Raw genomic sequence first — 11683 nt, 5'->3', positions numbered from 1 at the left:
CGACCAGCCCAAAGCTTACCTTTCCCCTCCATGTCTCGGCAGAGCTACTCAAACCCCCCTCCTCCCCCCTTCCCTGCAGGGAGAGCACATATTCTTTCCATATAGAGGAGAGATTGTTCCACCAGTGAGTAAGACGCTTGGCCGCGGAGCCTGGCCCAGCCTGGCCCTCCGGGCAGGAAGCGGGCAGTGTTCCGTAGCACTGGGAACCCAGCGGGGCCGGCCAGCGGGACAGCGGCCCTCGGAGGGGGTGGGGGACAGTGGGGAGCAGGGGCCTGAAGGTGCTGGGCAGGTCAATGCAGAGAGTCCTGTCCCTGAGTAGGGGCGCCTGTCCCCATTCAGGCTGGGCTGGCAGATGCGGGGAGGCTAGGGGGTCCGAGAGCCGCAGGCAGCCTCCCCAGCCCCTCACTCCGCAGGCGGCACGCTGGCCTGTGTCAGAGGTGACTCAGGTGTGCTCAGCGAGGCCGGGCTGTATTTAGAATTAAATTTTAGATGGTCATTTCCAGCATGTCTCCCCCCCCCCCCCCCCCTTTATCCTGATGGCTTTCAGAGTGAGGTGGCAGGCGGTGATTCTGTGCCTCGGTCCATTCTGCCAAAGCCACGCCATTGACCGTTCAGGTCCTGGCCTGAGGGACGCTGCCCAGGTCCTTAGCTCCGTGGCCCCTTGAGTGTGGCTCTTCCACAAAACACCACGGCCTGGGCGAGTCTGCTTTGAAGAGGTGGCATTAGAAGAAGTTTAAGTTTAAGAAATGTGGCTCTCCAAAGAAATGTCAATCATAGCACTGTTGATACTTGGCTCTGTGGACTCATGAGTTTGCCGACCACTGAGTTAGACCCAGTATTTGCAGGCACAGACTATTTCTGTTAGGACTGAGGTAGGTCGGTGGTCTCGAGGGGTGGTCCAGAGGCAGCTCCTGGCTTTTATTAGGATCAGTAGTGGTGGGTGTTGCGTATGGGGCCCGCTGGGGAGCCTGTGTGTGAGATCTCAATTCTCCGCTCAGCCCATTTGATGGATGGGAACACTGAGCCCCTCAAAGGTGAGACTTGAGCCAGGCTACCCTGACTCTAAAGCTGGTGCTCTCTTTAGAGCACCCACTGCCTGTGTTTTCTCTCCCCTCGGGGACGGCTAAGCACCTCAGCCAGAAGCAGGAAGTCGGTTACATTTCCTGTGGGAATCCTAGTTCATCTCTCAAGAAAACCTGAGGCAGTGGGAAGAAACTTGCTGGGAGTTGGGGAGCCTGGGGCTACCTTCTGCCCATTTTTGCATCTCCTCCTCCGCTCCCTCCCCCGCTCCCAGAGTTGCTCAGGCTGGTTCTGTCTGCACCGCAGCCTGACTGATAGACGGACCAAGAGCACCACCTGGTGGCCAGACAAGGCAGCTGCACCAGGCCGCTTTGGAGGTTTACAAAAATCATGTAACAGCAGAGGGCAGCAGTGAGCCATGAAAATGCCAAACTGCACCTCTCCCCCTCCTTCCCCCGCCTCCCTCTCCCCTCCCCCTACCTGGGAGGGAGCCTTCCTGGTTCACAGAGGTTAGGGTGTGAACTGGGAGGCACAGCCTAACAAAGCAGTGGAAGTGGGAGTCCGACGGGCCTGGGTTCGAATCCTTTATGCCCTCAACCTTATCTGCAGCGGCGCTGCAGTGGCCCTCCGCATGAGCAGGCAGCAAGGGAGATGGCAGGGGAAGGGGCTGGACCAGTGACAGAAGTCGGGCCTGGTGGCCCTCAGCGCTTGGGGCAGTGGCTCTGAACCCTGGCTGCACGTTTCAGCCACCTGACGCTTAGGTGGTGCCTCTTGAGGCCTGGTCCTGGACCAGCTAGAGCAGCTGCAACAGGAAACCTGCTAGGAATTCAGATTCTGAGGCTCCCCCTGCACCCACTGAGTCAGAAACGGGGTGTGGGCCAAAACCAGTTTGGCTCAGTGGATAGAGCGTCAGCCTGCAGACTGAAGGGTCTGCAGGTTTGATTTCGGTCAAGGGCATGCACCTTGGTTGTGGGCACATCCCCAGTAGGGGGTGTGCAAGAAGCAGCTGATCGATGTTTCTCTCTCATCGATGTTTCTGACTCTCTATCCCTCTCTCTTCCTCTTTGTAAAAAAAAATCAGTAAAATATATTAATAATAATAAAAAAGAAAGAAATGGGGTGAGGGCCCAGCACCTCCAGATACTGGGGCTGCTTAACAAAGCCCCCGGGCATGACTCAGATATCCTAAAGAGGACAGCCATTCTTGCTTAGCCAGTGTGGCTCAGTGGTTGAGCATCAACCCACAAACTAGGAGGTCACAGGCCCGGGTTGTGGGCTCCATCCTCCAGTAGGGTGTGTGCAGGAGGCAGCCGATCCATGATCCTCTCCCATCATTGATGTTTTTCTCTCTCCCTCTCCCTTCCTCTCTGAAAATCCTAACCTGAGGCCCAGGCCGATTCTAATGGTGGCCCCTTCTCCCCACACATGGCACCACCTTCAGAGGGCCAGCTTGGGCACAACTGCTCTCCCCGGGGTCCCCTGACCCTCAGGTGGTCCAGAGACAAGCACCAGCACCAATCATGACAAGTGGTGGGTACTTAAGCTCTGACACGTGCGATGATGAGGTTTCGTAGGCAGCATCTCCCAAGAATCCTATGAATTGTTAAGAGCTCTCCTTTTGACAGATGGGGAAACTGAGGCGCGGGGAGGTTCAGTAACTCGCCCTGTAGCACGCCGCTGCCAAATGGCAGAACCGGGACTCCAGCCTCGTTCTCTGAGACTCTAGCGTCCACGGGCTCTGTGAAGGTCGCCCAGGGGTGACACCCATCCCAGGCCCTCTGCCTTTGCTTCACACCTCACCGTTGCTGCGACACCAACTCCAGGATGGGATGGATGGACCTTTGAGCCGGGCGCCACCCCCTGAGAATAACACCACCTCTCTGGGCGTGGAAGCCACTGGGAAAGGGAGGCTATGAGTCACGCAACCCCCAGGATTCAGGGCGTTAAGGAAACGGACACTCGTCCCCGCACATCCCGACTCTCAAGCCCCCGTGGACCCCCTCAGCATCACTCAGAGCGGGCCCCGCCCACCGCTCCCCGGCTCGGAGAGAAGGAAGGAAAAAGACAAGAAGAGGACCGGAGACGCTGTAGAGAAAATACAGAGGCATTTTACTGCGAAGGATGCATTTTCCAGAGGCAAAGCAGCTGCTGTCCTGCAGGGGGGCCCGTGGCCCCCGGAGGAGGGGCCGCGTCCAGCGGACGCCGCCCGGTGGGCGGCCCTCAGCGGTTGCGGATCCTCCGGGAGAGTTGGTAGAGTTCCATGGTCGCCTTGGCGTCTTCCACCGAGCTGTGGCCGGACTTGCTCCTCTGCAGACACACGGACAGAGGCGGGACTTGGGGACGGCCCCCCCCCCCACACCCCCACCCGGCACAGGCCTCGTGTGACCCGCCCTTCCCTGCTCACACCCGGCCTTCCAGGCCCGGAGGTGGATGGGCTGGTGGGTGGGTCTCCCCAGGACTCTGACACCCTGGACACAGCGGGTGGCTGGAGCGGGCCTGGCTTCCCACCCCCGTCAGCCCTGGGACCGGGACCCGGCCAGGCACCTCATCATCAGCATCCTGGGAACCAGCGGGACCTCAGGGCGCTCAGACCCCGAGGCCGATGGCACTGCAGACTTGCTACAGGACACACAGGGGCCGGAGCAGCTTTGCAGGGCGCTCACTGGCCCCCAGGAATATGTCACCGAGGGTTTCCACAGTGTCACTCGCTCAGTTCGTGCCGTTGGGCGAACCCGTGTGCCGGCCCTTCTGTCCCTGGCCCCGTGTGCCTCACGGCTGACAGAGGAGCCCACGCCCAGGCCCCCGCTCCTGCGTCCTGCACGATCCCCGCTCCCCAGCTCAGCAGGCTGGGACCCATGCTGCCCCCTCGTGCACCCCGTCTCCCGCCCGCCCCCCCACACACAGCCACCTTTCGGACTCCATCCAGATCTGGTCTCCTGTCTGCCACCCATCGCCACCTGTGCCCCCAGGATGCCTGCCCTCCCCTCCCCGGAAGCAAGAGTCCCTCCAGCAGGTGTGGGATCAACACCCGTGACCCCGGAATCCCTAACGAGACACGGCCCCTCTCAAAGGTGCCCAGCCCCTCAGGGCTAAGGGGACTCAGCGTATCTCTGGGGCCAAATATTTGCTCTGTTGCCCCCGATGGGGTTCAGTGTCTTGGAGGGAAGGGCCAGGCCCCCTAGACCAGACCCTCCTAGGGGTGCCGCGGCCCCCAGCCTGGGAAGGGAGGGGGAGAGGGCCTGCCTCACTCACCTGGATGTACATCCCCAGGAGGCGCTCGCTGAGCAAGCGGAGGGAGACCCGCCGGTAGTGCTCCAGGCCGGCTTTGCGTTTCAGCAGCCTGTCAGTGGACGTGTCGTAGATGGCATAGTTGCTCATGTTCTCTTTCAGAGCCTCAAAGTCGTGCTTCAGGTCGTGACCCACCACCAGCTTGCCTCGCAAGAGCTGCAGGATCTGGCCGGGAAGACACGCACCCCCCCCCCGCCACAACACGCATCACCTGGGGGCCTCCAGGGTGGGTCTGGGGCCACTTGGCGCTGGCCTGCGCTGGCAAGGCGGGAGCAGCCCCTCCTGGACCTGCTGTGTGACCTTGGGCAAAGCACTGTCCCTCTCTGAGCTTCAAACACACCAGGCACCAAAGGGGAAGAGGCATTCGCAGGCTGTGTAGCCAGCCCGCCCGCCATGCTCGTGGTTTGGTTGGGGCCTTCCCTGGACACAGCCTGCTGGACACTGGGACTAGGGCGGTGGGCAGTGGTCGGCAAACTCATGAGTCCACAGAGCCAAATATCGACAGCACAACGATTGACATTTCTTTCGAGAGCCACGTTTTTTAAACTGAAACTTCTTCTAACGCCACTTCTTCAAAATAGACCCGCCCAGGCCGTGGTATTTTGTGGAAGAGCCACCCTCAAGGGGCCAAAGAGCCGCCTGTGGCTCTCGAGCCGCAGTTTGCCGACCACGAGACTAGGGGAAGCTCGTTTGAGGACCGAAGCTGCGCGCCCCTGAGGGACACCAGTGCCTTCTCCCACTGGCGTTCAGGATGCGGTTGGGGGCATCTCGCTGAGACCTGGATTCTGCCTTTTTAGCAGGCGGCGAGGGAGGGCCCGGGGCCTGTGCGTGGAGGGAAGGGCGCTGGCCAGCAATGCTGCCGAGAACGCACAGGGGCGTGGGAGAGTGGGGAGGTGCGCCTGCCGCTGCTGCGGTCACACCCCTTCCCTTGCTGACATCCTGTGTTTGCAAACAATGTGGCCTGTTTTCCCGCTGGGGGCTGGCTCAGGCCCAGCTCAGCACACCAGCTCACACAGAGTCCCAAGGGAGCATGTCATTCCAGAGGCAGCCACATGGGGGCCCAGTCATGGCAGGGTACTTTCCTGGGAAATCCATCACTTCCGAGCCGGAGGGTCCCCGGGGAGCTATGATCAGCACCGCAGGACTCCTCATGAGACAAGTATGATAAGGGGGTGCGGGGGTGGACATGCAGAGGAAGGATAAGGAAGCAGGGGAAAGGGGAGAGCAGCAACCCTTCAGGGCAAAATGCTGAGCTGGGGCTTGCTGTGTGTCCTCAGGGAGGTTAAAGACCCTCTCTGGGCTCCCGTTCCCCATCTGTAAGGGGAGCCTCCAGGGGCCAGCTAGCAGCCAGGGCTCCCCTGGCATTGTGAGGCCGGGCTGGGGAGGGGAAAGAGTCAGTGTAATGAGGCAGGTGCATCACACACAGGAGGTAGAGATGCTGAAACTCTGAGAAAGAACTGGAGAGGGGTGGGGGGCGGGGACATCGATCTCTCTGCCTTCCTCATCCTGGCACCGGGCCAGGTACTTTCCTCACCCCATCATGACAAGAGTTATTTTAGTTCCATTTTACGGAGGGCGGGGCCCAGGGATCAGAGATGTTCAGACACTTGCTTGGGTCACACAGCTGGCAGGTTGAGAGCCGAGGCGCACCTGAGCCTGTCCCTGTGATGGTGGCTGAATGAATGCCATTCGTCTCAGAGCAGAGGGCACTCCGCGAAGGTTTCTGGAACCGGGAAGACGGCTTCTGGGAGGCGGGGATTGCCAGCAGAGGACAGGGCTGCAGAGCCGTGGGTACCCGGATGTCTGCCTGTATCCTCTCCTTCCACTGTGATTCACTCTCGTTCCAAAAGTATTTTCCAGATCAAAAGTCACCGGGGCCCACTGACTCACGCAGCGGGAGGAGCCCTCGCCGGCGGTCCAGGGCGGGTCTGTCTCTTGTGAGAGTGGACATCACCTATTCCTTCATTAGTTCCTGCATCCATTCATTTATTCCTTCATTAGTTTCTGATCCACTCCTCCATTCCTTCATTAGTTCCTGCATCCATTCATTTATTCCTTCATTAGTTCCTATATCCATTCTTTTATTCCTTCATTGGTTCCTGATCCACTCTTCCATTCCGTCATTTTTCCTATATCCATTCATTCCTTCCTTCATCAGTTCCTGATTCACTCCTCTATTCCTTCATTTTTCCTATATCCATTTATTCCTTCCATCATTAGTTCCTGTATCCATTCATTTATTCCTTCATTAGTTTCTATATTCACTCCTCCATTGCTGTATCCATTCATCCATTCCTTCATTAGTTCCTGTATCCATGCACTTATTACTTCATTAGTTCCTGTATTCACTCCTCCATTCCTTCATTGGTTCCTATATTCATTTATTCATCCCTTCATTGGTTCCTGTATCCATTCATTCATCCCTTCATTGGTTCCTGTATCCATTCATTCATTCCTTCATTGGTTCCTGTATCCATTCATTCATTCCTTCATTGGTTCCTGTATCCATTTATTCATCCCTTCATTGGTTCCTGTATCCATTTATTCATCCCTTCATTGGTTCCTGTATCCATTTATTCATCCCTTCATTGGTTCCTGTATCCATTCATTCATCCCTTCATTGGTTCCTGTATCCATTCATTCATTCCTTCATTAGTTCCTGTATCCATTCATTCATTCCTTCATTGGTTCCTTTATCCATTCATTCATTACTTCATTAGTTACTGTGTCCGCTCCTCCATTCCTTCATTAGTTTCAACTCCTCCATTTCATCATTGGTTCTTGTGTCCATTTCTCCATTCCTTCTCTGCTTCCTGTATCCATTCATCCATTATTCCTATATCCATTCCTCCATTCCTTCAATAGTCTATATATTTAAAAAAGAAAGGACCCATCACTTTCGGAAGGTCACACAGGCCGGCCAGTGATGGAGCAGGAAGCGGGAACCCCCGCTGTGGGTCCAGTGGCCCATTTAGGATTCCTGCCTCGCTCCGGGAATGGCTCGGTGCCCGCTCTGGGCAGGGCGGCGTGCCACTCACGAGAAGCACTGGGCCTGGCATCACCCCCAGGTGATGAGAACCAAAGCATTTCTGCACCAAGGCTGGACGAGGACCCCCAGGGCGGCCAGGGAACTGCCTGAAAGCCCACACCCAGGGTGCCACAAGTGGTTCTTTGCTGCCTCCTGTCTATCCCCTTGCTCCAGGCTCTTCTGCTTTCTGCCGATCAGATGGAAGGGAGGTTGAGGAGGCAGAGGAAGGATGGGGGTCCAGCCGCCCACCTGCCGGCTCAGTGGGGATCTGAGCATGGGGAGCTCCTCTCAGTGTCCTTGGCCTCTCCTTAGCCCCTGAGCTGACCTGTCTCTTTTTCTTCTTCTTCTAAAAGTATATTTTTATTCAGAGAGGAAGGGAGAGGGAGAGAGAGAAATATCCATGATGAGAGGGAATCATGGATTGGCTGCCTCCTGCACGCCTTCTACTGGGGATCAAGCCCGCTACTGGGTGCGGAGAGGCGGAGGAACCAGCCGGAAGTCAGACCCCAGGTACCTCCTGGAACCCCATCTTGGCAGGCGGTTGTGTGAGGCATGAATGTGCTGGAGATGGAGAGTCAGGAACCCGGTGCCAGTGCTCAGCGCACAGCAGCTGTGGCGCCCTGGCCAGCCGCTACGTCGGCGTTGGCGGGAGTGCCATCCCGTACACCCAAAGGTGACAGGTGTGATCCCCAGTTGGGGGGCGTGCAGGAGGCAGCTGATCGATGTTTCTCTCTCATCGATGTTTCTAACTCTCTATCCCTCTCCCTTCCTCTGTGAAAAATCAATAAAATATATTAAAAAACAAACAAAGAAACAAAAAACCCGGGTCCCTTAGCATTAAAAAAAAAAAAGAGTAAAGATGAAACATTAAAAATCTCTCTCTCTCTCTTTCTCTCTCTCTGTGTGTGTGTGTGTGTGTGTGTGTGTGTGTATGTCTATCTTTCTCTAATGAAACCACGTCCTTTGGGTCAGGATTAAAAACAACCCCCCCAAACACAGTAGCTATTGTTGTGGTTTTCTCTCCAGCACCTGAGCCTGGCTCAGAGGCGTGGGAAGCTGAGACACACCCCCGTTCTCTCTGTTCCTCGCGGACATCCCCGAACCCCAGCTGCGGCGAAACCAGCGCGGTGCGTTCGCCCTTTGAAACCCGGGCCACCTGCGGCGAGCCTGCGTTGGCTTTCTGTTTAGTGATTCTGAGAAACGGAAAGTTAAACCTGGCACGGCTGAAGGAGGGGGTGGGTCTCGGGGCCCCGGACGGACAGACAGACAGACAGACAGACGGCTGACGCGCTGACAGCCGGCCAGGGAGCAAGCCCTGCCCTCGGGCCAGCGTTTTAGGGACCAGGAGGGCCTCCGCCCCGGACCCGCCCATTTCTCCACCGTGGGTGTAAAGGAAAGATCCGTGTGGGGACCATTGGGTGGGACCCTAGTCTGTCATCCCAGACCAGCAGGAGGGCCAGAAGCACAGGTGGGGGGCAGCACGGGGACCCCCAGAGGTGTCTCCACGCCCTGGCTCCCCGTGCAGGGGTGAGGGGTACAGGTCAGGGATCCCGCCCTCGGGGAAGGCGCCAGAGAGGTGTGTCTGTGCTGGGGTGATGGCGTCTGCAGTGCACCCCCCCCCCCCGCCCTCCTCCTCCTTCCGGGTCCCGCCTTGGCCCGGCGGGCACACGCCCGGCCCTTCCTCCACTCACCTCCAGCCTGGCCTGGGCGAAGGGGGTGGCGTCCTCCATGTGCCGGGCGGTGACCCCGCTGACGGGGGTCCGGTAGTCGGTGATGATGCCCTCGGGCCGGATGAACTTGTCATAGACCACGTTGCCCGCGGCGTCCACCAGGCTGCACCGCGCCAGGCCGCTCTGGTTGTGGGGCCCCAGCCCCACCATCTCGCAGTCTATGGCCACCGCCTCCAGGCTGCTCGCCATGCTTGCCCGGCACTGGATGGGGAGCAGGAGGCGGGAAGGGCATCAGCCCTCGGGGGGCCATCCCCCCCACCTCCAAACCCGCCTGCACCCTGCGCCCCGCCTTTATCACGCTCGCCACCTGGCAAAGAGAAGTTGGCTTCCTGCCACTCTGCCGGCGTCCTGGCCTGGCAGTGCCAGGGCTTGTGGTCCTGCTGGGCAGACACCGGGCCAGGAGGCCACCTCCCCTGACCTCCCAGCCCACCCCCCAAAAAAACAGGCCCCGACGCCCCCATCCCGGCGCCCACCCTCACCTGCCTGCTTCCTGCTTCTCGCGCCTCTGCCTCTCTGGGGCCACTTCCCTGCTGCCTGCGGGCTACGTCCCTCTTCAGGGTGACTCACCGCCGACTTCAGAGCGGGGAATCCTGCCCCTGCCGTCAGCGGCTTCGGTTTCAGGTTCGTTTTCGACCGAGCACGTGGCCAGGTTGCCCCATGTCCGGCCGGAAGACGGGGAAGCCTGAGTCAGGGCCGCGGCGAGGGCAGGCTCCATGTCCCGCTGCCCTGCCTCTGCCCCTGCCCCTGCCCCTGCCCCTGCCCTGCAGGTGGGCGGGCGGGCGGGCGGGCGGGAGCCACCTAATCGCTCAGCTGACTGCCGGCTGCCTGACGTGGAGGGAGCCGATTGCAACATCGCCTTCCCTCTCTCACCCTCCACCCCCAGAGTAAACATCTCGGGGGATCGGAACTCCGGGAATGCACCCCAGCTTCTGGGCTGCCACCAGCCTCGCACTGGAGGGTGGGGCCGGAGAGCTGGCTGGAGGGACATGGAGACAGAAGGTGGGGGAGCAGGGTGCCAGCCCCCAGCCCAGCCCGGGGAAGGCAGGGCAGCAGGACCAGAGCCCTCATCAGCCCCGGTGGTCCAGGAAGTCTCAGAAACGGCCATCTGTCCACCCGCTACGGGCTCTGTCTCTGCTCTGTCTCCCAGCGGGGCTGACAGTCGGGGGACACGGGGAAGCAGGCGTGGAGGAACTCCCCCTACTAGCCCGGCCATATTTCCTCTTGCTGATTGTCTCCCAAGCTGGAACTTGAACTTCTCAGAGTGGTGTCTGGCCCCAGGAGACAGGAATGAGTTGCAACCGGGGCAGAACCAGAGCCAGCTGTCACGGGCTGCGTGAGCCCGGCGGGGTGCGTGTGTCCCCCTTCCGTGCGTCCCCCCCTCCCCAGATCCCTGCAGAACAAGCACGGTCTCCCGGGATCCTGCTGGCCCTGGGGGTCACGGGGGTGGCTGGCAGGAAAGAGGTTTCCGTAGAAGAGACATTGGACCGTGACAGACCCGGACACGGACACGTGTCCAGACGATGAGGCGTTGCTCTGTGGGCTGTGAAGGCACACGGATCCCTCTGGGGTCCCATCCTGTGGGGCACATCTTACTGGCACTCAGACTCTCTGGGGGCTTTCTGCTTTGCAAAGGGAAAAATCAATAAAATATATTAAAAGCGTATAAAGGATGGCGATGGATGCAACATTCCCTGCTCCAAAGCTCCGATGGGAAGTTTGAATTCTACCATCTCCTTAGGACCTCAAACCCCCCACTACCCCCAACTGGGGATCCTGCTAGGACACCCATCACTCCACTCCCCTGCTCAGTTTGTTTGTAAATTATTTAAAAAAATAATTTTATTGATTTCAGAGAGGAAAGGAGAGGGAGAGATAGAAACATCAAGGATGAGAGAGAGGGAGTAAAGGAGGAAGAGAGAGAGAGAGAGAAAGAGAGAGATAGATGGAAAGAGAGAGAGAGAGAGAGAGAGAGAGAGAGAGAGAGAGAGAGAGAGAAACGTAGACTTGTTCTTCTACTTCTTGATTCACTCATTGGTTCATTCTTGTATGTTCCCTGACCAGAGATTGAACCCGTAACCTTAACGTATCAGGACGATGCTCTAACCAGGGGTCTTCAAACTATGGCCCGCGGGCCACATGCGGCCCGCAGAGGAGTCTGATCCGGCCCACCAGGTTTTTTGGGCAGTGAGCGCAGCCGAGGTGTTACAGTAGGAATTAGTAGTTCATATAGTCCGGCCCTCCAGCTCTCTGAGGGACCGTGATCTGGCCCCCACTTTAAAAAGTTTGAGGACCCCTGCACCATCTGAGCCACCGGCCCGGGCACCCCCTCTGTCTTAGACAGAACATCTCCAATTCTTGTCCCCACAGCTCCGAAGCCTGCTCCCTGGTGGGATCCACATTCTCATCTGTAAGTCTTCCCTGCTTTTCTCCTGTGCTCCCCCTACCCGCATCCCCACCCTCACCTGCCCTGGCCGGCGCCCCATCTTCATGCCCTGCTCGGAACTGTCCTTCCAACCCTAGTCGATGACGTTCCCCAAAACCTAATTTCCCCCCCAAATATATTTTTATTGATTTCAGAGAGGAAGAGAGAGGGAGAGAGAGAGAGAGAAACATGCAT

The 11683-nt window shown here is 58.4% G+C and overlaps 1 protein-coding gene across 3 annotated transcripts; it reads right to left on the bottom strand.

Annotated features, from left to right (window-relative positions):
• Window positions 1-3108: 3108 nt before the first annotated feature.
• On the bottom strand, window positions 3109-9898 carry ISG20 (interferon stimulated exonuclease gene 20). Of its 3 annotated transcripts, none has more exons than XM_084869322.1 (4): window positions 9546-9898; window positions 9028-9267; window positions 4273-4473; window positions 3109-3327 (listed from the first exon to the last, which is right to left on the bottom strand). In XM_084869322.1, the coding sequence occupies exons 2-4, from the start codon at window positions 9253-9255 to the stop codon at window positions 3241-3243; spliced, it is 516 nt and encodes a 171-aa protein (XP_084725448.1). In that variant the 5' UTR covers window positions 9256-9267; window positions 9546-9898; the 3' UTR covers window positions 3109-3240. The 3 variants fall into 3 exon arrangements, with proteins under 3 accessions (XP_084725448.1, XP_084725450.1, XP_084725449.1); XM_084869324.1 differs by having other exon boundaries at window positions 9634-9891; XM_084869323.1 differs by having other exon boundaries at window positions 9550-9810.
• Between the last annotated feature and the right edge of the window lie 1785 nt (window positions 9899-11683).

The sequence above is a fragment of the Pipistrellus hanaki genome, assembly GCF_964339955.1.
Source record: "Pipistrellus hanaki genome assembly, chromosome: 21".
Lineage (NCBI taxonomy): Eukaryota > Metazoa > Chordata > Mammalia > Chiroptera > Vespertilionidae > Pipistrellus > Pipistrellus hanaki.
The sequence above is the reverse complement of the archived record's forward strand: the minus strand, read 5'-3'. Positions and strand labels throughout refer to the sequence as shown.

What these genes read in the sequence shown, in the direction of transcription:
- ISG20 (XM_084869322.1), bottom strand. Translation starts at nt 9,255, where the DNA reads ATGGCGAGCAGCCTGGAGGCGGTGGCCATAGACTGCGAGATGGTGGGG. An exon ending in TCGCCCAGGCCAGGCTGGAG is followed by an intron (nt 4,474 to 9,027) that starts GTGAGTGGAGGA and finishes CTTCCCGGCCAG; the next exon opens with ATCCTGCAGCTCTTGCGAGG. An exon ending in TCCTGGGGATGTACATCCAG is followed by an intron (nt 3,328 to 4,272) that starts GTGAGTGAGGCA and finishes GTGTGTCTGCAG; the next exon opens with AGGAGCAAGTCCGGCCACAG.